This window comes from Vulpes vulpes, chromosome 7 (assembly GCF_048418805.1).
Source record: "Vulpes vulpes isolate BD-2025 chromosome 7, VulVul3, whole genome shotgun sequence".
In the NCBI taxonomy this organism is placed as follows: domain Eukaryota; kingdom Metazoa; phylum Chordata; class Mammalia; order Carnivora; family Canidae; genus Vulpes; species Vulpes vulpes.
Window position 1 is genome coordinate 6,916,121 of NC_132786.1, and position 23,602 is coordinate 6,939,722.

Sequence of the window (23,602 nt, forward strand, 5' to 3'; positions counted from 1 at the left end):
TGGCCTCAGATCTATCATTGTCAGTGCCAGGTACCACTTTTCCTCCCTCCCAACACTTTGCAGGGCATGTGGAATTAGAGAAGAATGCTTCTGCCACGGGAAATTATCTCAAGCTGCTGAGTTCTCATTTGTAGATGTTGCTGCTCTGTACTGTGGAGGTTTACCATCTGGAGAAGGCAGAGGTGTTGGTCGTAGATCCCATGCCACCTTTCTACTGCCCCAAGATGGATCTAGACAGTACCAGTAGGGATGAGGCACAGGGTTCAACGTTCCATGTTTTGAACATCACCTGGACCACCATTACATCATCTGCTACAGCGAACATAAGAAGTGGACGATCCCAGGACTGGAGAGGCTGATCAACTCATATTCAGAACTGGCCAGTTAAACAGTCTTATCCTCTGTGCCCTGAGAGAAGGCACCTCCAGTGGCATAGAAAGACAGGGTATGTTTTCTTATCCCCAGTAGAGAGGAAGAAATCTTCCCCCAGTCCAGACAGGTAGCCTTGAGCTGGATGAGATGTGCCCACATTCAGGTGTGGCCTTGTGCAGAGTGTGACCAGTAGAGACATGTCACCTGATCTTCAGGTTGGAAATAGTTTGTCAACCTAACCTCTCTTCCTTCTCTTTTGAGAGCAGGACCATGTGGAGCTGTTGTGTCTTTGATCCTAGGTGGTACAAGGAGTAGAAACAAGGACTAAACAATGAACAACTTGTCTAGTGCCACTGAGTTCTACCTTCTAGGCTTCCCCGGGTCCCAAGAACTACACCACATTCTTTTTGCTATATTCTTTTTCTCCTACTCAGTGACATTAGTGGGAAACACAGTCATCATTGTGATTGTGTGTGTTGATAAACGTCTGCAGTCCCCCATGTATTTCTTCCTTGGTCACCTCTCTGCTTCGGAGATCTTGATTACAACTATTATCGTTCCTATGATGCTTTGGGGGTTGCTGCTCCCTGGGATGCAGACGATATCTTTGGCTGCATGTGCCACCCAGCTCTTCCTGTACCTTGCTGTGGCGACTACAGAGTTTGTATTACTGGGAGCGATGGCTGTGGACCGTTACGTGGCTGTCTGTAACCCTTTGAGGTACAATGTCATTATGAACAGCCGCACCTGCATCTGGGTGGTCATTGTGTCCTGGACATTTGGGTTTCTTTCTGAAATATGGCCTGTCTATGCCACATTTCAGTTTACCTTCTGCAAGTCTAATCTGTTAGACCATTTTTTCTGTGACCGAGGGCAACTGTTCAAACTATCCTGTGATGACACTCTTTTCACAGAGTTTGTTCTTTTCTTAATGGCTGTTGTCATTATCATTGGTTCTCTGGCCCCAACAGTTATCTCCTACACCTACATCATCTGCACCATCCTCAGGATGCCCACAGCCTCAGGCCAGAGGAAAGCCTTCTCTACATGTGCTTCTCATTTCACTGTTGTTGTTATTATGTATGGCAGCTGCTTGTTTATCCATGTGAAACCTAAGCTAACGCAGGCAGGGGAGTATAATAAAATAGTTTCCCTGTTGATTTCTGTGTTAACCCCTTTCCTGAATCCTTTCATCTTCACCCTCAGGAACGACAAAGTCAAAGAGGCCCTTTGGGATCTTATGAAACGCTGTAATCAACTCTTCAAAGGTTGAATTCTCTACCTCAGTTTTAGGTGGTAATATCCACACTATAGATTGTTTAGGAACCCAGAAAACCATAATTCCAATCTTATCATCATCATGTTTCAAAGGTTAATAGTGTACAATTCCCAAGGAGGTATGGAAGAAAAGAAGAGAAAAATGAAATCCATTCTCTGACCGTTAGAATCTCAATTCTCAGTTTCTGATGATTCCAATATTTAACTATGAAAGCCCATCCTTGGGAAATGTGAGGATTAGAGAAAGGAAATACATATATTTTTGTAGCTTTCCATAGCTCAATTAATTTCTCTATAATCCATTGCTGAAGATATATTTCCTAGGAGGGAAGGAAGTGGGAAGAAGGTGAGGGGAGGCATCTGGCATAATCAGAGTACCAAGGGAGAGATGCTCACTTTGTTACTTTATCAACTATTGTTGGGTTTTTCATATATTTTTATATAATTTCTTTGTGTTACCACTGTATGCACTTTATTCTATGGTTCTCCTTTTCCCATGTTGCTTATCATGTTATCTTGGCACCATTGCTACCTCAAATTATAATGTTATATACATTTTGCCACAGAACTGATCTAGAGTGGTGATTAAGGGATTGGAATACTTTCCTTTTAGTAAGTCTCGGTGATGTCAAGATATGAAATATTTTGGCATATATGGGGATTGAGACAAATAAGAATTAAAGGACTTAATTCTAGAGAGAGCATCCTGTGTTTTATACCTGCTTAAACCAACTATGTCTGTTGAGACTGCTCCCAGACCCAGGCTTCAGGCTTCATGTTGCCTTTGGTTCTATGTCTTCCCGAATCCAAATGTGTCAGTAGTTTTCCTTAGATCTTCCCTGTGGGGAGCATCAGAAGAATGAAAAGCTACTCTCCTAACTGGTAGTTCTTTAGGAATTCCAGGGCATTTTTTTTTTTTTGGCAATGCAGTTGTAGGAAGTTCATAATGTTTGAGGAAGGGGTTTGAAGGAAGGTGTTGATTAAATGGTAACACTCAACAGCACCTGCCAGCTCAGAATTGGGTGGAGATACTGAGTCAGCCAGCAGCGGGTGATGGCGTTCCATGGGATTGTACTGTGTGAGGATTCCTTTTGGTGAGGACAGGGAAGACCAGTAAGTGTGATCTAGTTGATTTCCCTGCATATGGCACCAGATGAGATGTTGAGAGTGGGGCCTTAATCCAGTTCATCCTCTCCCGGCCAACCAACGGGTTGTGATGGGACAGCACTGGAGAAAGGGTTGAAGACTGACATAAAGATATCTCCCACCCCAGGCTCATTTCCTGAGGTCTGCTGTCTCTAGAACAATACCACTTTTTCTCCTTCAGTACTCCAGAGAGGATGCCTTTTCTCATTTACACAAGGCTTTGCACAGCCTATGTTGTCTCTGGGCTGGTAGAGGCAAATTAGGAGGACAGGAGAGAGCCTCACTGTCCTCCTGTATGGTTTCTTTGGTTTTTCAACCTGTCATCCCCCATGCCTCTTGCACCCTGTCCAGATCACCCTTTGTTCACCTACCAACTATCTTCTCTCTTCTCTCCCTTTCCCCTTGAGTTCTTCTGTTCTCTCTTTCTCCTTCTTTCCCTTTACCTCATTTCTCTTTCCCCTCAAATCAAGCTCTGACCACCCACTGGTAATGCATTCCTATCCTTTCCCTTCTGCTCCACCAACATTTCCATTCCTCTTCTGTATCTCAGATATGTAGTATTCTAGACTGCCTCTCTGAATGCCCTTGGCTTTGAGAAAAGGAGAGTCCCAGGTTGAGGAACTAGTGATGGGGCATTAAAGATCTCTTGTACTGAAGACAATGATCTTCCGTTTGTTCTCTGATTTTTGAATGAAGGAGTTACTATCTGTGTTAGCCTTTTTGGGTTACTGTAACAAAACCCTGTACATTTTGTGGTTTAAACAAGAGAAATTTCTTTCTCCTAGTCCTGGAGACAGGAAAGTCCACATTCAAGGTTCATACTAATTCAGTGTCTGGTGAGTATTCTCTTCCTGACCTGTAGATGGCCACCTTCTTTTTATGTTCTTAATTAGTATTTCCTTGTTATATGATTGGGAAGAGAAAGCAATTGCACTCATGTTTTGCACCCAAAAACAGACTCATGTTTTTAAAAAATTTTGTTTGTTTGTTTGTTTTCTTTTGGGAACATAATCTCATGTAATCAAAGCCCTGCCTAATTACTTCATTTCAAATTATTTACGCCCTAAGAAGCCCCTTCCCCCAAATCAGCTGCAGTGGGTGTCTGGGTTTGAGTTTATGAGGACACAGACCTTCAGTCTATTGTGTCATTGTGCACCTGCCCTGCAAGCCAAGCTTATTTTCAAGCTGGATATCTACTCCATATTCATACTAGAGACTCTAATTTCCCAAGCTGCAGGTATGACCTACACAATATAAATTTAGATGACTCACACTTCCCCTTCTGCTGTTTATACTATAAAACCTCAATAGCCTCTTGCTCTATTTATATTTTTGTCTCTACTCCTTACATCTGAGTATATATATATATATATATATATATATATATATATATATATTTGTGTATATATGTGTATATATATGTAATCAGTATAGGTGTTCAAAAAGAAATATTAATTATAGACATTCATTTGTGAACTTCTTGTGTACATTGAGTTACCATACTCAAAGTAAGTCTTATGTATACTTTGATATATGTCATATGTAATGTATTGCAGTTTTTTATTTGATTTACACTTTGGCCTCATAACATATGCTTTGTGTTGTTAGTTATATGTTCATAGTGAAAACAAAACAAAATTAGAGATGATGCTACTTTCAACCAAGAAAGTTTGTAATAGTCTCTCTTCTGAAAAATTTCCTTGGTGACAATAAAATATTTATCCACTTAGTATCCATTATATATCTCTGAGAAGACTTTCAGCTTTTCTATTTTATGTCTTATGAGTATCTCCCTATGTTCAACATTAATGATGCATAAATAATTGCTTATATTATGTAAATTAAAATATGAAATTTATTTTATACTTATGCTTACTAGGAGATAAGGAAAAATAAGGGAGTTGTTTGTAATTAAAATATCTATTTATTTTGCATAGCCACCAGAATAATTTCTTTTTTTCCAAATTGGAATATCTCCAGTGTTTTATTAATATTGATAAAGAATTTTCAAAAAAGAACAGAAATGCAACTTGACACATTTGCTCTTAACTTCTTTGTTATTTTGTCAATGAACATGAGGAATTCTTTTAATATAGATACAGAATATAACTCCTATATCATTTGGCTGATTTTTCTATATTGACCATGTACTGTATAAGAATTTTGCTGAATGCCCTGGAATCATATATATTGAAAGAATGAAGTATTGATTGCATACTAAATACCTTGTAATTTCTGCATATTTTTATTCAATCCTGGCCATAACCTGTGAGGTTAGGAGTATTATGTTCACTTAACAGATGAGAAAATGAAGGCCTGAGGAGGTTAAGTTACTTGCCAAAATTTACTCAGCCATCAACCCATCACTTCCATCTGATTGCAAGAAAGTAAAACTCTAGAAATACTAAGTATTGACATTAATGCTTGAGGATAGGAACTTTTATATGTTTTTGGTGGGAATATAAAATACTATGGTCAAAGTAATTAGGTGGTGGCAAACTTAGGAAACTATGTTGTGTATATATGAGATGGCTTATTCTCAAGTCTGTTGATTTCTTTCTTCAGCTTTGTTGAGTCTTCCGATGAGCTTATGAAAGGAATTCCTTTACCCTCTTGCAATGTTTTTTAAAAATATATAATATCTTCATTTGATTCTTTCTTATAGTTTTTATTTCTCTGCTGAAATTCCTCCTTGTTTATGCATGTTGGTCATCTTTTCCACTACATCATTTCACATATTAATCATAGTTATATTATTTTTACATTAAATGAATATTTACTGGTATGACATTTTATTTATTTATTTGGATTATAATGTTTTATTTTTAAATTGAAGTATAATTAACATACAAATAATATATTAATTTCAGATGTACAGCATTTTGGTTTAACAACTCTATACATTATGCAGTGCTCACCACAATAAATATAGTCACCATAAATGTTATTACAATATTACTGACTGTATTCTCTGTCCTGTGCTTTTCACCTCTGTGACTTATTTTTTTCATAACTGGAAGTTTGTACTTTTTAATTCAGTTTATATATTTCACCCATCTCTCCACCCACCTCTCCTCTGGCAAACACCAGTTTGTTCTGTAGTAATGAATTGTTTTGTTTGTTTTTTCATTTGTTTTATTTTTTAGACTCCACATTTAAGTGATATCCTATGGTATTTGTCTTTGTCTGACTGACTTCACTTTTTCTCTAAGTCCATCAATTTTGTCTCAAATGGGAAGAGCTCATTTTTTATGACTGAGTAATATTCCATTATATATATATATATATACACACCACATCTTTATCCATTCATTTATTGATATATATAGTATATATCAATATATAGTATATTTAGTATATTTTTATTGGGTTGCTTTCATATCTTGGCTATTGTAAATAATGATGCAATAAACATAAGGATGCATATATCTTTTCTAGTTGGTGTTTTTATTTTCTTTGGTAATTAGCCAGTAGTAGAATTACTGGATCATATGGTATTTCTATTTTTAATTTTTTGAGGAACCTCCATACTGTTTTCTACAGTGGCTGTACCAATTTATATTCTCACCAGTTGTGCACAAGCATTCCTTTTTTTTGACATCCTTGTCAACACTTTTTCTTTCTTTCTTCTTTCTTTTTTCTTTCTTTTTTCTTTCTTTCTTTCTTTCTTTCTTTCTTTCTTTCTTTCTTTCTTTTTCTTTCTTTATTTTTTTCAAAGATTTTACTTATTTATTTCAGAGAGAGAGAGAGCAAGAGAACACAAGCAGGGAGAGCAGCAGAGGGAGAAAGAGAAACAGACTCCTCTTTGAGCAGGGAGCCCAATGTGGGACCCTGGGATCAAGCTCAAAAAGGACGCTTAACTGACTGAGCCACTCAAGTACCCCAACACTTATTTCTAAATTTTAGCCATTCTGAGATGTGTGAAGTGATACATCATTGTATTTTGATTTGCATTTCCCTAATGTTTCGTGATGTGGAGCATCTTTTCATGTGTCTGTTGGCCATCTAAATGGCTTCTTTGGGAAAATGTCTATTCAGGTCCTTTGCTCATTTTCAAATTGGATTATTTGGGTTTTTTTATGCTGAGTTGTATTATCTTTTTCATATATTTCAGATATTAACCTCCTGTCAGATAATCATTTGAAACTATCTTCTCCCATTCAGTAGGTTGCCTTTACAATTTTTTTGATGGTTTTCTTCACTTTGTAAAAGCTTTTTATTTTGATATCTTTATCTATTGTTTTTTTTAAAGTATCCAACTTTGTAAAATTCTTTTTTAGGTGATGCTCCATGGCTCACCATGTATATCTTAACTTAGAACTGACTTTAGATTTATACTAACAATGCCAGTTAGCTAGGGAAACATTACTCTTATGTAGCCTGTCCCTGTCCTCCTTTTCTTTTTTCTTTCTTTAAATTCAATTTGCCATCACATAGTACATCATTAGTTTCACATGTAGTTTTCAATAATTCATTAGTTGCATATAATATCCAGTGCTCATCATATCATTTTCCCTCCTTAGTGCTCATTACCCATTTACCCAGTGCACCAACCTACCTCCACTTTCTCCTTTTCTTACTGTTATTATATGTGTCTATATAGTTACAAAGTTAGCAATACATTGTTACAGTTATTACTTTACATATTTTTATTTTTTTAATTTTTTTACTTTATTTATATTTTAAAGAAACTGGGAGATTCAAGTTGCCTCAGATTCAAGTTGCCATTTGATGTCATTTTCTTTCTCCAAAACAACTCTGCCTCTACTCATCTCCTTCATGCTATTACCGGCAAATATATTACATTTCTTTATGTTATCCACTCAACAATATGGACTTATTATTTTATATAGTTGCTTTTTAAATCAGTTAAAGATGACAGGGGAAGAAATATGCATTTGTACTATCTTTTATCATTATAGAATTACCTTTACCAGTGCTATTTCTTTGCATATATATGAATTCTAATTACTGTCTGGAATCATTTGATTTTAATTGGAAGAGATTTCTTCAGTACTTCTTTTTAAAAAAGTTTTATTTTATTTATTTTAGAGAAAAAGAGAGAGAATATAGGGAGGAGGGGCAAAGGGAGAAGGGGAGAAAGAGTCCCAAGCAGACTTTCTGCTGAATATGGAACCCAACTTGGGGTTTGATCCCAAGGCCCCAAGATCACAACCTGAGCCAAAAATCACGATTTGGACACTCAACCGATTGAGCCACCAAGGTTCCCCTCTTTAGTATTTCTTTTAAGAGGAGAGTAATAGCCATAAAATCTCTGTTTTAGTTTATCTGGAAATGTCTCTTTTGCTTTCAGTTTTTAAAGATAGTTTTATGGATATAAGATTCTTGATTTACTATGTGTGTATGTATGTATGTATGTATGTATTTATTTATTTATTTAAGTATAGTTTACACACAATGCTATATTAATTTCCGGTGTACAATATAGTTATTGACCATGTTTTTTTTTTCTTTCTGCACTCTGAATATATAATCCCATTGCCTTCTGGTATTAAATGTTTCAATGAGAAGTCAGCAGTTGACCTTATTGGGGTTCTCTTATGCATGAAAAGTTTTTCTCTTGCTGCTTTGAATTTTTTTCTTTGGTTTTTAGAAAATGTACCATTGAAGTACATTTAGTACCTTAGTTTGTGGATTTCTTTAAATTTACTTTACTTGGATTTCATTCACCTTTTTGGATGTGTATATTATAGTATTAAAGTTTAGAAAATATTTAGCAGTCATTTCTTCAAGTATTTTTTTACTATTCTTTGTATCTCTTCTATGCTTCTAGTGCTCTCCTTACATATATGCTGGTGAACTTAATGGAGTCCCATATTTCTCTGAAGCCTTGTTCATTTTTCTTCACTTTTTTTCTCTCTATTTTTTGTGTTGCATAATTCCTATTGATCTGTCTTCAGGTTTACTAATTCATTTTTCTATAAAAAATTCTACTGTTGAGCTCTTCTACTCAATTTTTAATTTCACTTTTCAACTCTTGCCTTTCCATCTGATGTTTTTAAAAATTTTTTTGATCTCTTTGTTTATCTTCTTTATGTGAAGAACCTTTGCCAACATATCTGCTTTTACTTCTTTAAGCATTTTTTCATTTGGTTTTCTGAACATATTTATATCACTACTTTGAAGTCTATGACCATTAAAAGTGATATCTGGCCCCTCTACAAGCAGTTTCTGTTGTGTGTTGTTCCTATTGTGTATGCCAAACTTTCTCGTTTCTTTCCATGTCTTAAAATTTTTCATTGAAAACTGACATTTTAGATATTATATGGTAACACTACGGATACTGATACCCCATCTCAGGGGCTTGGTGCTATAGTTTGTTTGCTTGCTGATTTATTTAGTGTCCTGGCTGGACTATTTTAGTGAGGTCCATTTCCCTGGCAAGGTGTACCCTCTAGTGTCACTCCTTTGAGGCCACAGTTTTAAGCATATATACATTCTCCCTGATGTAACACTGATTTTAACAGGATTCTTTGTCTGACTGTTTCCCTGATTATTATTATTACAGTTATTAGGCTCTACTGATTGCTGGCTAATTCTTTTATTATCTTTAACAATGTCCTGGGGCATAAATTGCTCCATAGTCTGATCCAATTAATTTCGGATTCTTTTACAGAGGTGATTTTTGAGGTCAGAGTTTGACATTTATTCTGACCCTAGGAATTCATTTCTTAGCTCTTTCTTTGTTTCCCTCTGTTAAACTAGTTGCCCTATACTTTTCTTTCTATCCCTTATGAAGTTACCAGACTCCTCCTTTGTTCACTATCAAAACCTTTATTGTTTTTGAAAGTGCCCTTAGGCTAGAACCTCCTCATCCTCTTTCAAATAGTCAGTTCCTTCAGACCTGGCTCTATATTTAGGAAAAATATCTGAGCCATGACTTTGTAATTGGGATTAGGGACAGTGGTGCAATCCTTTCTAAGTGATACCCCTGCTTTAGTTGCAGGGTGCTGGACAATAGCAATAGTTTTTTAACTTCTGGACTTGCCTATCCTGTTTTGAAACTTCTGCCCTATGAGTGAGTTTGAGGAAGTGTGATTTGGGCCCTCATATTTTCAGTGTGCTGCTCCTGAGGTAGAGCCTCTGCTCTATAAATGGAGTAGAAGCAGGGAATCCTAAACCCACTTCCTCTGCTGTCCTGGAAATTAGCTTCTGCAACATGTAGTTGTGGGGGAGGAAGAGGGAGAAATACAGACCTCTGCTCCTTTTGGGAAAATACTGTAGCCCTTCACTTGGAGCTGGGGGTAAGGGAGCCCACTCTTCTTGGTTGTACCTGTCTGCAGTGGGGTTTCTATCATATTGAATTGGGAAGGGGAAGGAAGATGTTGGGTCATAGTTCAAGTGTCACAGATTCTTGCTATTCTTGCCAGATTCTCTTGAATAAACATTTCTTCATTTGCTATATGCCTTTAGAACAAATTCCAGGGGCTTTAAATGGCCTTTAAAATTATAATTCCCACAAATTATGCTTGTTTAACTAGCCAGTCAGTTTGCAGAGTTCCCCTGTCAATCATAATTGTTTTTAAAGTCTCTCACTGATAGTTCCAACATCTGGATCTGTTCTGAGTTTACTTACTTTACTTATTCTCTTAAAAATGGGTTGTTTTTCGTGTGTGTGTGTGTGTGTGTGTGTGTGTGTGTGTGTGATACACATGCCGTACACTGTATGTAGAACACTTGAGTCTGAGGTAAATACTCTTTATGCTTGGCAATAGGCAAACTCCTTCTTTGGTCCAGTTGTAAGTTTGAGGGGGTTCAGTTAATATGATGAGGAAGTTGAGCTGGGTTGGGGGTATTTTGTTGCCTTTCATGAACCAGATGTTTTCAATTCCTTTAGTGGTAGGCTGTTGTATCTTGATCTTAGAGTGTCTACACTAGATATATACATTATTGGATTTAACAGAAAACAATAATCACCTTGATCCTTTATATTTTTGAAGTGTTTTAAAATCTTCACAGTGCTATTACAACTGTTTTTTACATTGCTGACCTTTGGTCTTCTAGCCATACCATACCATATATTTGTATGAGGGATAATCCCCTATCTCCTGGCCATTGTTCTTAGCATGATGAGACAGTCCAGTCTTGGTGAGACATTTTTTCACTACCTTCTCTCCTAAATTTATTTTCTATAATCTCAAGGCTATGAAAGTGCAGTTTAAAACACATTTCCACAAAATCACCCATGGATACCAATGTTCTCTTTATTTCTCTAGACTTCCAGGCATTTTTTTTCCATATGCTTAGCACTAAATACCATTTTTTTGAAAATTTACCAGTTTTTTAATCTGTTTTCTCTTCTTTTTTTTTTTTTAAATATTTTTATTTATTTATGATAGTCACACAGAGAGAGAGAGAGGCAGAGACATAGGCAGAGGGAGAAGCAGGCCCCATGCACCGGGAGCCCGACGTGGGATTCGATACCGGGTCTCCAGGATCGCGCCCTGGGCCAAAGGCAGGCGCTAAACCGCTGCGCCACCCAGGGTTCCCCTGTTTTCTCTTCTTTACCACTAAATAGAGGCTTCTCTTTTCTAGAATTAAGAGAGTAGGATTAAACTTAAAAAAAAAACTTTTACCTTCATTTTTTGAGAATAGGATGTTAACAACTGTGCTGAAGACAACAAAAACTGTTCTAATTTTATAAAGATTAATCTGGTTTTAACCCTATACACAGAAGCAGTTAAATAATTTATTTATAGCTCCCTTGAAATTTGCTTATTGTTGGAATCTTCTCTCTAGTTACTTAGGACAATTCCATTTGTATATGAGATCTCTCTCTCACTAGATATAAAAAAAGTATGTCTTCTCTTAAGTGACTTTTTGGAAGTTGTGGAAGTGGGAGTGTTGGAGCCCTACTCAGCATCTCCTCTACCAGCTGACTACAGCCACCCCCTTGCTACCATGAAAGCTGAGTGCAGCCAACTGCTCCTTTAGAAAATTGCCCATGGCTGGACAGGAGTCCCCTCATGCAGGAGTTTTATAGCTACCCTTCTCAGAGAAAGACTGACTGACACAGAGATACAAAAAGCCATTCAATTAGTCTCAATACAAGACCAACTGTATAGAGCAATTCTTTTTTCTTTTACAAGATTTGTTTATTATTCGTGAGAGACCCACACAGAGACAGACAGAGACATAGGCAGAGGGAAAGGGAGAAGCAGGCTCCTCGCGGGGACCCCAACGTGGGACTCGATCCCGGATCCTGGGATCATGCCCTGAGCCGAAGGCAGACGTTCAACTCCTGAGCCAACTCCTGAATCCCTATAGAGCAATTCTTTTGTCAAAAGTCCTATGGGACCAGGCTGAACTAGTCCCCGGTTGAGACCACATCTTTGATTAGCCTTCTTTCCTTGTACTGCTCTGCTTCCCTCATTTTTCCTTTCAGAGAGCACTCCCACCATAAATCATTTTCTCAGAAATCCTTGTCTTAGGTCATTTCTTTTTTTCCCAAAGATTTTATTTATTTATTTATTAATGAGACAGAGAGAGAGAGAGAGAACGAGAGGCAGAGAAAGAGAGAGAGAGAAGCAGGTTCCATGCAGGGAGCCTGATGTGGGACTCGATCCTGGGTTTCTAGGATCAGGCCCTGGGCTGCAGACAGCGCTAAACTGCTGAGCCACTGGGCTTTTCTCTGTCATTTCTAAGGAATCCAGTCTAAAGCAGTTGGTATTGGAAGTGGTCTTGAAAGTAGACACAAATGAGGGGAGTCTGGAGGTGGATCACTTTTTGGTCAGATGTCAGTCACTGGCTGTTTAGATAGACCCTAGAATGATTACAATGATATATCAAACACAATTGTTAAGATTTTTCAGGCTGGTAGACTAAGTATCTGAGAGGTTCATGGAAAATAGTAGCTGTAAGGACTATAGAATTTGTGAAGTGCCATAGTTGAGGACAGAAAATGGCAGGCTCAGCTCTATTTAAAGCTAAGTGTGAGACTCCCAGGGCCCTTGTTGGCAACATTAAAGATACACTCACTCTCTGTAGTCAGAGGACTGACAGAGTGAAGAACAGATACAGAATTTAATTATAAAAGTAATGTAATTTCAAAGAAAGCTTGCAGCTCTCCTACTCCAAAGCCAGGGCCCTGATGGGGAATGAGTGGGACCCTCAGTCTCAGTATGATGATTTCTGGGTAGACACAGTTGAAAACTTTGAACACCCAGATTCCTCTGACCTCTCTTGATCTGCAGAAATGACACTCCCCTTTTGGAAGATATGCTTCCTCCCTTTCTTTAGGACTGTCAGAGCTCTCAGATAAGGCAAAGGCCTTATAAGACAATGCTATCTTCCTCAGGATCTGCATCTATCTTTTCTCCTTCCATCAGATTCATAAATTAGGTTTAATATTCACATAACTAGGGAAGAGCTTAAACTGTTAACAGAAGAGTGATACCTATCAAATTTTCTGCAAGAACTGACTAGCAGGCACTAGCAGGCACTGGAAGAGCCTGTCCAGGAGTGAGTCTAGAGGGTGATGGATCAAAAGGGTGGTTGGAACTCAAATCTGATGAAAAGAGTGTTTGTTCATATGGAGCCACTGCCCCATCATGCAGAATTAAAACCTTGGCAAGAGTCCTGGGGAAAAGGTCTAATATATATTGTTTTCTGATCCACAGAATTTTGAAAAAAGTGATAGCCTTTATTAAATTAAGTAGAAATGCTAAAAATTACCTTCAAAGACTCAGAAGGTAGTGATTAAAAGGCTTGGAAATGTAGAAATGTGTAATGGGGCCACTAAATTAGACTGAGAAACCTACCAGTTGGCCATACTGCTTGGGAGGCAGGCCTGGAGGATACTCTGCTCAGCAAGATGATAAAAATAATATGGTTAGGGAGGACATCAGCTGAGGCTGTTGATAGGAGATGCCATTACAGAACTGGACTTCCTAATGGTAACCAGAATAGGAGAGGGGAACCAGAATAGGAGAGGTTGTATGACAGCATTTAACTGATGCAAAGTGCACATACTTCCTCTATTAAATAGCAAGGTCAAAATGGCAAACAGGACTTTGAACTGCACCTTTGGATATGGAAAATAGAACACGGTGTTCACGGGGTAGGATATATAGGCAACCATTAAGAGTATTGCTTTGTGTATGTAATTGAGAGAAATCAAGAATGAAGGAGAAGGCTCAGATCAGCTACTCTAGTGGAGTCATGATCCCTTTGCCCCATCTCCAGATTTGAACCAGCTCTCAGCTCCAGTATCATCAAATAAAAGAGTGTGAAGCACCAGAAGTAGGACCCTGTGATACCACAGCAAGTATATTAAATATGCTTTCCCCAGACTTGCCCCTAAAGCCTACAGTCATTTACTTGGGTAACCATCCCTAGAGAAAGTGGACTCAGATAAGAGCTGTAGAATATAGTATGAATTGAAGCTTATACTAAGGGATGTAAAGCACTATCAATGCTCTCTTATTAGGGAAACATGTGAGAGGAAGGTAATTAATGGAGTTTGGATCCAAATATCTCACAGCAGTTTCACTGGATTCATCTATTTTTAGTTTTTGCTCCTCTGTTTGTTTCTCCATTTTTCTCTTTCTCCCTTATCCTTTCCTGTCCTCTTCCATCCTTCCAATTTCCAAACTCTCTCTGCTCCTCCATCTCTCCCTCCCTCTCTCCATCTTTCACACACACAAATTGCAAATGAACACTCATTCTACATCAGGCCATATGCTAGGCACTGAGAATTCAGAGATGAGGTCCAGGATCTTCCATCAAAGAGTTCACAGTATAAGGAGGGAAGGGTTGAGTCACGGAGCAGCACATTGTGATAGGGTCCTTCACAGAGTCATGCACAGGGGTGTGTGTCAGCATAGAGAACCTCCAACTCAGTCAGGAGGAAGTAAAATAAAGGAATGATTCTCAGAATCAATCATATTTGATTTCATGTTTGAAAAGAAAAGTGAGCATTATCAGGCAGAAAATGGGAAATCCCTTTTTTAATCCATGATTGATTTTAATTTTTATTTATTTTTAAAATTTATATTTAATTAACATATCACCATATGTTAATTATTAGCTTCAGAGGTAGAGTTCAGGGATTCATCAGTCTTACATAACACCCAGTGCTCATTACATCCATACCCTCCTTCATGTCTATCTCTTAGTTGCCCCATCCCCCTCCACCCCCTCCCTTCCAGCAACCCTCTGTTCCCGATGCTTAGGAGTCTCTTATGGTTTGTCTCTCTCTTTCTCTCTAATTTTGTCTTGTTTTATTTTTCTCTCCCCTTTGTTTTTATACTCTTTTTCAATTGGGCCTGACTACCTTCAAGGTTAATCTCCCGGCATGTATTCCTAGTTATGTTAATAGACGTTTCAGAGTAGATCCACTTGGTGTTCAATCAACTGTGAGGTGGTTCAAAAGGCCATCTTGTAAGCCGATACTTCCGCCTTAGGAGTTTGGATTCTAGAAAATAACTGGCTTCTGCCAGATTATATTATTTCTATTTTCTATTTCTATTTTCCTAGAGCTTTTTGGAGCACTCCAAGATGTGAGCTGAAAATTGCTCCAGTTAGAGAAGCTATAAATGCAGAAGAAAAGCTTTCCCAGGAGCCTAGATTCTTTTCCTGATTCCTCTCTTGCTTTGGAAGATGATTAATGGAGAAACATGAAATTTATGACCATTATTAGGCTCAAGTCTCTGCTCTACCATTTCTGAGTTGTGTGACCCCAGGTCAGATATCCAGCCTCTCTGATTATTACAGGGTTGACTGACCTCTGAGGAGACTGGAGAAAATTAAAAATATGATATTTAAAGGAACAGGTACATACCAAATCCTCAATCCATGCCAAAGATGGAACTGCGATTTTCTATGCCTTTCATAGATAGTCAGTCTTCATGCCAGAAATTAAACTTGGGTCTGACAAATTATAAGGCAGAAAGTGGACTGAGGCAAAGTATAGGTTTCTGGTAATATTCACTGAAAATTCTTTAGATTGCTTAGAAATCAGTGGAAATCAGGAAAGATTCATGGTCAAATCTTAGAAAGAATTCTCCAGGGAGCAGAAGTATAGCTAAAATACAAAAGAAAGAAAAACAGATGACGGTAGATGAAGGGGTCTGTTGAATGATCTATAGGCAGGAGTACAGACTCAGGTTAGGATGAACCATTTCTCAGAGAGCAGGCCAGATGTGATGGGCACAGGAGGCTGGGGGCCACGGTACAGAGATGACATCTACCTGACAAGCTTAGTGACTGCTGTTCTGTTCTTTGTAAGTGTATGAGCTTTTTCTTTATAAGTAAGACACTTGAGGGCCAGGCCACATTAAGAAAAAAGGAGACCAAAAATGTTGTGGTGGTGATTTGGGGCCTCTTAAGAGAGGAAGGTGGTGCTGATGAAGCAGTGCTTCTAGAATATTATGTGTGGAGACATCATGTAAGCTGTCTGGTAGACCTCACTGAACTATGGGGTGAATTATCCAAGTGAACTCATTGAAAAAAATTGGTGTGCACAAGTATGGTGTTAGAAGTTTAGGGAGACTGAAAAACAAAAAAGAATTAGGAAAAGATTGACCACATTTAGTGATATGATAAATTGGCCAATCTCTTACTTACTTGCGGGTTATAATGATGGTTCTTTCCTCTTGAGTTAAAAGTGTAATTCTGAATAGGAAATTGGAGAGATGAAGGAGATGGAGGATAGATGGTGAATAAATATCAAGATGACTTAAGATCATGAAACATGTAAAGGAAAAGAGGTACCAGGGGATTTGACTGTGTACAAAGGAACGTACTTGATGTTCAAAAAGATGACTCCATGTAGAAGCCAAGGGAAGATTCATGGAGGCAGGGCCTGGAACAGAGGCTGGGCTGGTCCAGCTGGGAAGAGTAAATGCAGGCAAAATCCTGAGACAACTAATTCAGTTGGCTGACAAATAGGACAGAAAACCTGGGGTCTGATAGGAAAGGATAAAAAATGTCTTTAAATATCACAGATAGAGCAAAATTGCATTAAGAGTGAAATTTACTGTTTGGTAACAAATACCACTGTTGCTGAGAACACAGCACCAGATCTCATGCTGATGACTCTGAATACATTGTTTGTCATCCTCACAACAGCCTTGCTAAGAAAAAGTTATTATCTTCACTTTACAGATGAAGAGTAGGAGGCCCACGTAGGTTAAGAAACACATCTTGAAAGGGACAGAGGTTGTATTTGAACTTGAGCCTATCTGGTGCCAAAGCACCACCCTGGTGCTTCCTTCCCGACCAGTGTTATTGCAGGGTGCTTGCAAACATGCGTGCACACCAACCGTCACCAACACACTGCAGCAATAATAGAGCTAAATTTATTTTTTTAAATTTTTGTTTATTTTTTATTGGAGTTCGATTTGCCAACATATAGCATAACATAGGGCTAAGTTTAAATGTATGCAGTTGCTGCTCTGATAAAGGAAATGCTCACCCGTTGAGAAACATTGCTGATTTGGCAGTTTGGTATGAATTTTCTCAACTGAGGGATTTTAAAACAATCCATTTTATAACTTTTAGTGTCAGGTAGAGGGTTTTCATAATTTGTTACCATTTAAGAGTCCTGCAACTGAAGTCCTGCGTGCTGCCTCTCTCGAGCTGGTCACATTGGTTTATGTTGTATGTGACCTGTAGACCAATAACGCACACAAAGTATGCACCTTGAAGTCCTTCACAGTGTGCAAAAAGGCACCGTGCACTTTATAGAGACGTGTGAATATGAGGTGCACAGAGGAGCACATTATGGGATGACTGAAACGGAAAGGCAAATGTGCTGAGATTCGGGTCCTTATTAACTAAAATCTGAATGCTCTTGACTAGAGAGATCAGAGGTGATATGAGAAGCCTTTTGGTTGAGATAGTTTCTGCTTGATTATAGGTATCTTCATTCTATTTATCTCATTTTTTAAAATTTATTCATGATAGTCACACAGACAGAGAGAGAGAGAGAGAGAGAGGCAGAGACATAGGCAGAGGGAGAAGCAGGCTCCATGCAGGGAGCCGGACGTGGGATTCGATCCTGGGTCTCCAGGATCACGCCCTGGGCCAAAGGCAGGCGCTAAACCGCTGCGCCACCCAGGGATCCCTATTTATCTCATTTTTTCAAGTAAATTAATATTAATAAATAACTACTGTTACCACCCACCTTTTCAAATCCAGAACCAGAACCTTCAGAGACCGCGATTAACCAAGCCTCACAGGTGTGCACCTTCTCAGTAATGTGTCTACACCTCCACCTAGTGGCGGCTCTGAATGATTCAGCGGTGATACCTGGGAGCTGTCAGGGATCCTAAGAAAAAGTGAGAACCAGAGAGTATGTTCATTTTCTGGAGTAGGGAAGGAAGAAAGAATGAAAGAATGGAGGGAGAGAGGGAGATAAGATAGAAAATAAGAGAAAAAAGAAAAGGAAAAGAAAATGGGGGGGATTTTTTTTTTTTTGAAAACTTGAAAATAGACATTTCTGAAGCACAGATTTTCAAAAATTGAGGGAGGTCGACAGAGAGACTCACTACCTGAGAATGATAACAGTGTGTATTTCCATGAATAGGAAAACAGAACTGAACTAATTGTTAAAAGCTAGATTGAGGGACGCCTGGGTGGCTCAGTGGTTGGGCGTCCACCTTCATCTCAGGGCGTGATCCCGGGTCAGGGATTGAGTCCCTCATCCGGCTCCTTGCCTGGAGTCGACTTGTGTCTCTGCCTCTCTCTGTCTCTCTGTCTGTCATGAATAAATAAATAAAATCTTTGAAAAATAAAGATAAAAAAAAAGCTAGATTGAATTATGGCCTGAAGAAATTAGAATAAATGAAGAGGATTCAATGTTATATTGATTCCCTCCAGAAGACCTGAGGACCTAGGGACAAATACTGGGGTCATAGTTAGAACTATAAAACCCAGATTGTTATGCCTGAGAAAACCAAGTTCTCAGATACATATTTAACCAGGTTTATGGTCTCTGTGGGGATTATGGGTGGTAGAATTTAATCTGTTTTTATGGATATAATGAGTGCTATTAATTATGTAACCACAGCCTGTGAAGTCCACACCATGGAGCAGGTGTGTCATGGGGACTTTGCTGCCTCCATCTTCATCACTACCACGTAAATGAAGTGTTGTGCCCCAGGTTAAGGCTAAGGAAAAAGGAGAAGCAGAGATGCTGAAGAACTTGCCCATGCTGTCCTAAGTACCCAAAAGATAAGACGGGATTCAAATCCAGGACTGTAATTCTAGATCCTGTTCTTTCCACTACATATTCATATTGCTTTTCTTTGAACTACATGCATTTAAAATTTAATTTTAATGTTTATTTTAAATTGTATTTCTTTGTTGAATTATTAATAAATTCACATGGTATAAAGTTCAAAAAGTACAGAATTGTAAGAGCAAGTAAAAATCAAATCAAAACAAAAAGAGCAAGTTGAAAGCAATCTCCCTCCCTTCCCAGCCATCCAGTTCCTCTGCCTTAAGGCATGCCTCTCTTGCCAGCATCTTCTATATCTTTTCAGGGTATATTATCCATGTGCATGATGACCAAATGTTAACATCAACTTATTACGCCTCCAACATTATAGGAAATTGTAATTGTATGGCTAATGCAGAAAGTCACAAAAGGCTAATTTAAACATCTTAATCACAACTACCTTGCTTGCTCCAATAGAATTTGCAATTCAGTCAAAAGTTAAGTATAGAGGATTTTCAAAATAAAACGTCTGTTAATTCACCATTCAGTCATTTGAATAGTTTTGAGTGACTGCTAATGTAAGCTTTAGAATGAATGCTTAAATTTTCTCCAGAGTTTGTATGGATTCCCAAAACCGACTTGAAAAGCTTCCAAATTATCCAGAGTCTGTTTTCCATCTCTTTCTTTTATTAAAAAAAAATGTTGTTCTTATTCCCAGATCCTTTTCTTGGTTATTAGATTGACTCTTAGCCAGTCAGGTTAATGTTAGCTGGAGATACCCTCATCAAAAGAGTCTGAGCCAAAAATGCCAGTCTGGATTTTATTTCTGGATGTATTATGGGAAAGCTAGCTGGTCATTTCTCCAACCAAATGCCTTAAAGTTTTTGAAAATGCTCTAAAACTCTTTCCCCACATGTTGTTTTGTCAGTATGAGTCCAGTTTTCACATGCAAAGTGAATCAGATTCACCGCACTCAGTTTTACAGTGCATTTTTGCAAGAGATCCCATTTTTAGCCAAGTCACAGCTGAGCTTTACTTTCAGCTAATTAGTACTTGTTCTCAAATTGGGCAGTTCTAACCCAAGCTAGGAGATGAGATGCAATTTACTTCCTCTCTACTCTCCTAAAATTAACTAAGCTGTAAAATGTGAGTGTTCCCTTGTTTTCCCCCTTTGTCTGTCCCAGGGTTTGGTTCCATCATAAAGAATTCAACAGAACTCAGGATGTTTCCGCAAATCTTGCTGTTCTGATTTGAAGAGTAATGGAGTTCTTCCTTTCAAAATGGTTGCCAAGCAACCATTAATTTATCATAACTAGCTAATATTTAAAATTATACATGATAATTAAGTAGAACAGTATGCTTTTCATGTTCCTAAATATATACAGCTTTGGCCAAATCAGAATGAATATGGTTGGTTTTGCGGTACCAGAAACAAGTCACAAAGAATGCTTCTGGAGATTGAAAGAAGAGGGAATCTGACTATTCCCTTGTCTGAGCCCTATGGCTTTAGAAATTACAGTGACCCATGAGGGCCACACAGTTAGACTGCCCACAAAATTAGAGGAATTCCTAGTACTAGAAGATCCTTCTCCCTAAAGAATGTCATGAGTTACGAATAATATACATAGGGCTCCCTTGAAAGGGCCCAACTACACTTTGATTAACTTGGTTAAGCTGGTCCTTTTAATCCCTGCCTTTTTGTATAAAGACATCTCAACATGCGTGTAGCCAAATTTTTAAAGGAGCTAAATTTAATAGGATAGAAATAAGAAATGGCTTTATTTTTCTCTCAACCTTTGCTTCTGACATGCTCCATCAGATCTCTCTTCCCTTCTTCTGTGTGACATTTAGGGTAGATCCTACAATTTTCCAGTCACCTTTCTTACAAAAACAGCTTCATATTGTTCATGAAAACCTATTATTAGGTGCTAAACCATGCATCCTAGTCTATATTAGAACTTCAATGTTTCATCTCATTTAAAGTTTTTCTTCTCCCCTGGTCATGTCTGACCTGAACCTCAGAGACCTGCAGGTGGAGACAGGAATGGTTTGCTCTCTCACCCCTTCTTGCTGGTCTCCTCCAATTCTCCATCTCTGCCCTGAGTCTTCTGGTGTCAGGATAGGGAAGAAGAGGTTAGGGAAAGGGACTGCAGTCCTTATATCTTGCCTGGAGCTGATCATCCTTTTCTGTACCTACTGATGCCCTTTGTGGGGCAGGGGTTCTCATTGGGTACATTCTTATATATTCTTATATATTTCACATTGCTTAGTGACTCTCCCTCCAATTCCTCCTCTGCTTGTTCAACTTAGAGCCTCTCAGTGTCAGAGTGTCCTCAGGCAAGGAGGTAGCCCTCTTTGACCAGGAATCTTCAAGGTGGCTCATACCTTCTGTATCTATATGCCCCTTTTGCCGTATCAATGATAGGAATGCAGGCTTGTTATCATCCCCACCTGTGATGAGGCAAAGCTCTCTCTGTTCTCTCAAACTCTGAGGAGAGGTGTTCATTTCTTCCTAGAATTTTATCACCATGCTGCTCCTCTAGTGGCACCAGGGTGGGTCTGTGGGGTTTTGCATCCAATCAAGGAATGGAATAAATAACACACTACTCCTTCATTTCTTATCTCTATGGTGGTGTCACCTTGGAGAGTACCTTTACCTACCTAGGGTTTGTTGGGGTGGGCAGAGCAAGGACTACCAAACTCTACCCCTTTGAATGTCTTCCCACTAGAAACTACTTGTCTTTTGTTTTTATAGCCTGGCTTGGTGGTATAATGAAGGTCGTTCCATTTTTTAAAAAATGGATTTCATTTATTTATTTTAAAGAGAGAGAATGAGCAGGAGGAGGGGCAGAGGGAGAGAAAGAGAGAGGGAGAGAAGCAGACTCCCTGCTGAGTGTGGAGCCTGCTGTGGGGCTCGATCCCATGACCCTGAGACCATGACTTGAGCCAAAACCAGGAGTTGGACCCTTATCCAACTAAACCACCTAGGCACTCTAGGTCATTCCATTTTTAGTAAGTCTTGCAGAATGGTGTCTGGTATTTCTCCTTTCAATTTTGTGGTACATTAATACCTATTTCCTGAGTTTTGGCCTTTGAAGTTCTAGGACAAGAAAAAGGACCCTTTCAATATGTTATGAAAATGAGCAACATTTCTCCAACAGAAGCAAAACCATGGGAAGGTATGATGTTGCCCACCTTGGAGTGCACCAATTTTACTTAGGTGACTTTGGTTTTCTTAGGTTGAAAGCTAGATGGAAAGTTCAGAGTTGGGACAAGGTCAGGGATCCCATAGAGAGAATGTAGTAGAGCTGTGATAAGGTAGCTGGACATATGGCTGGCAGATACACAAAAACTAGAAAGTCTGGAGCAGAATCTGCAGAAAAAATAAAGGGAAATCAAGTTTTCTTCTTCCATCCTTGTTCTTATTCTTCAAACCCGCTCAATGTCATTCCACTGTGTTGGACTGGGTCCTCCTAGAAGTAGACACAAAGCAGTATCCGAAGTCCAAGAAATTTCTTAGGGAAAATGTCTATGAGGAAGAAAAGAGAGGAATCCTGGGGCTGGGAAGTTAGGGAGAGCCATTAGATCGTCATGCAAGTATGAGCATTGTGAAGGAGAGAGGGCAGGTGAGAAGGTTGGGTGACAAAGTCTGACACAGTAGCACCATCCTAACGAAGTTCAACAAAGCGTTGGGTTATTCTTGAACCTAACTCACCCATTTGAGCTGTCCTAAACGTCCCAGGAACGGACCTGCTTTAGTACCCTGCCATCCACAATCATCAGTGGGGAGTAGCTATGTGATGCTACAACGCAGCATGAAAAGCTTTTCAGAGCACAGCAGCTGGGGCTGTTCATCAGTTACACACCCTGCTATTAGAGATACTAGAGGTGCATTTGCATGGCTACTTCACACTCTAGACAATGAATGAATGAATGAATGAATGAATGAATATGCTTTTTTCTTCTTTCTTAACCATTAAATTACCATTCAATCTTATCTTTCCTCTGCAGCCAAGTTTCCTGAAATAGAATTACACACCCATTGTTATTACTTCCATACTTTCTATTCACTTATTCACCCACAGCAAGATGGATTCTCCTCCCCATTGTCCAGTGAAACTGCTCCAACCAAGGTGAGCATGGACTTCCCAATTGCCCTATTCCAAGGATTGAATGAGTTTGGAGTACAGAAATAGTCAGGGATAATATTTGTGGATACAGGGATGTGGAAACAGCCAAAAATCTGAAGGAGGAAAGGGGGAGCTAAAGATTTGGAAGTTTTATTAAAAAGACAAGAAAAGAAAGAGACAGGGAAATTAAGGAAAAGTATGGAATTTAAAAATAACTTCTGAGTGTGCCTAGGTGGCTCAGTCAGTTAAACTTCTTCCTTTGGCTCAGGTCAGAGCCCCATGTTAGGCTCTCTGCTCAGCGGGGAGTCTGCTTCTCCCTCTTCTCTTCTCCCCCTGCTCATGATCTGTCTCTGGCATTCTCTCTCAATTAAATAAATAAAATCTTTTAAAAAAATTTACTTTTGGGATATTGGAAAATCTTTTCAGACAGACAGTCCAGGAAAACTCTTAGGAAAAATTATCAAATCTGCCATCTTCTGACTGATTTCATATT

At 38.7% G+C, this 23,602-nt stretch overlaps 2 protein-coding genes across 3 annotated transcripts in view; both read left to right on the forward strand.

Annotated features, from left to right (window-relative positions):
* The window catches only part of KEL (Kell metallo-endopeptidase (Kell blood group)), a 437,477-nt gene that overhangs the window by 369,282 nt on the left and 44,593 nt on the right, over positions 1–23,602 (forward strand). The window lies entirely within an intron of this gene.
* Positions 704–1,887, forward strand: OR9A2 (olfactory receptor family 9 subfamily A member 2). The gene has a single exon (XM_025982210.2). It carries the CDS (start codon positions 704–706, stop codon positions 1,643–1,645), a length of 942 nt encoding a protein of 313 aa, XP_025837995.2. The 3' UTR covers positions 1,646–1,887.

Excerpts from the sequence above, each read along its gene's own strand:
- OR9A2 (XM_025982210.2), top strand. The coding sequence starts at position 704 with ATGAACAACTTGTCTAGTGCCACTGAGTTCTACCTTCTAGGCTTCCCC.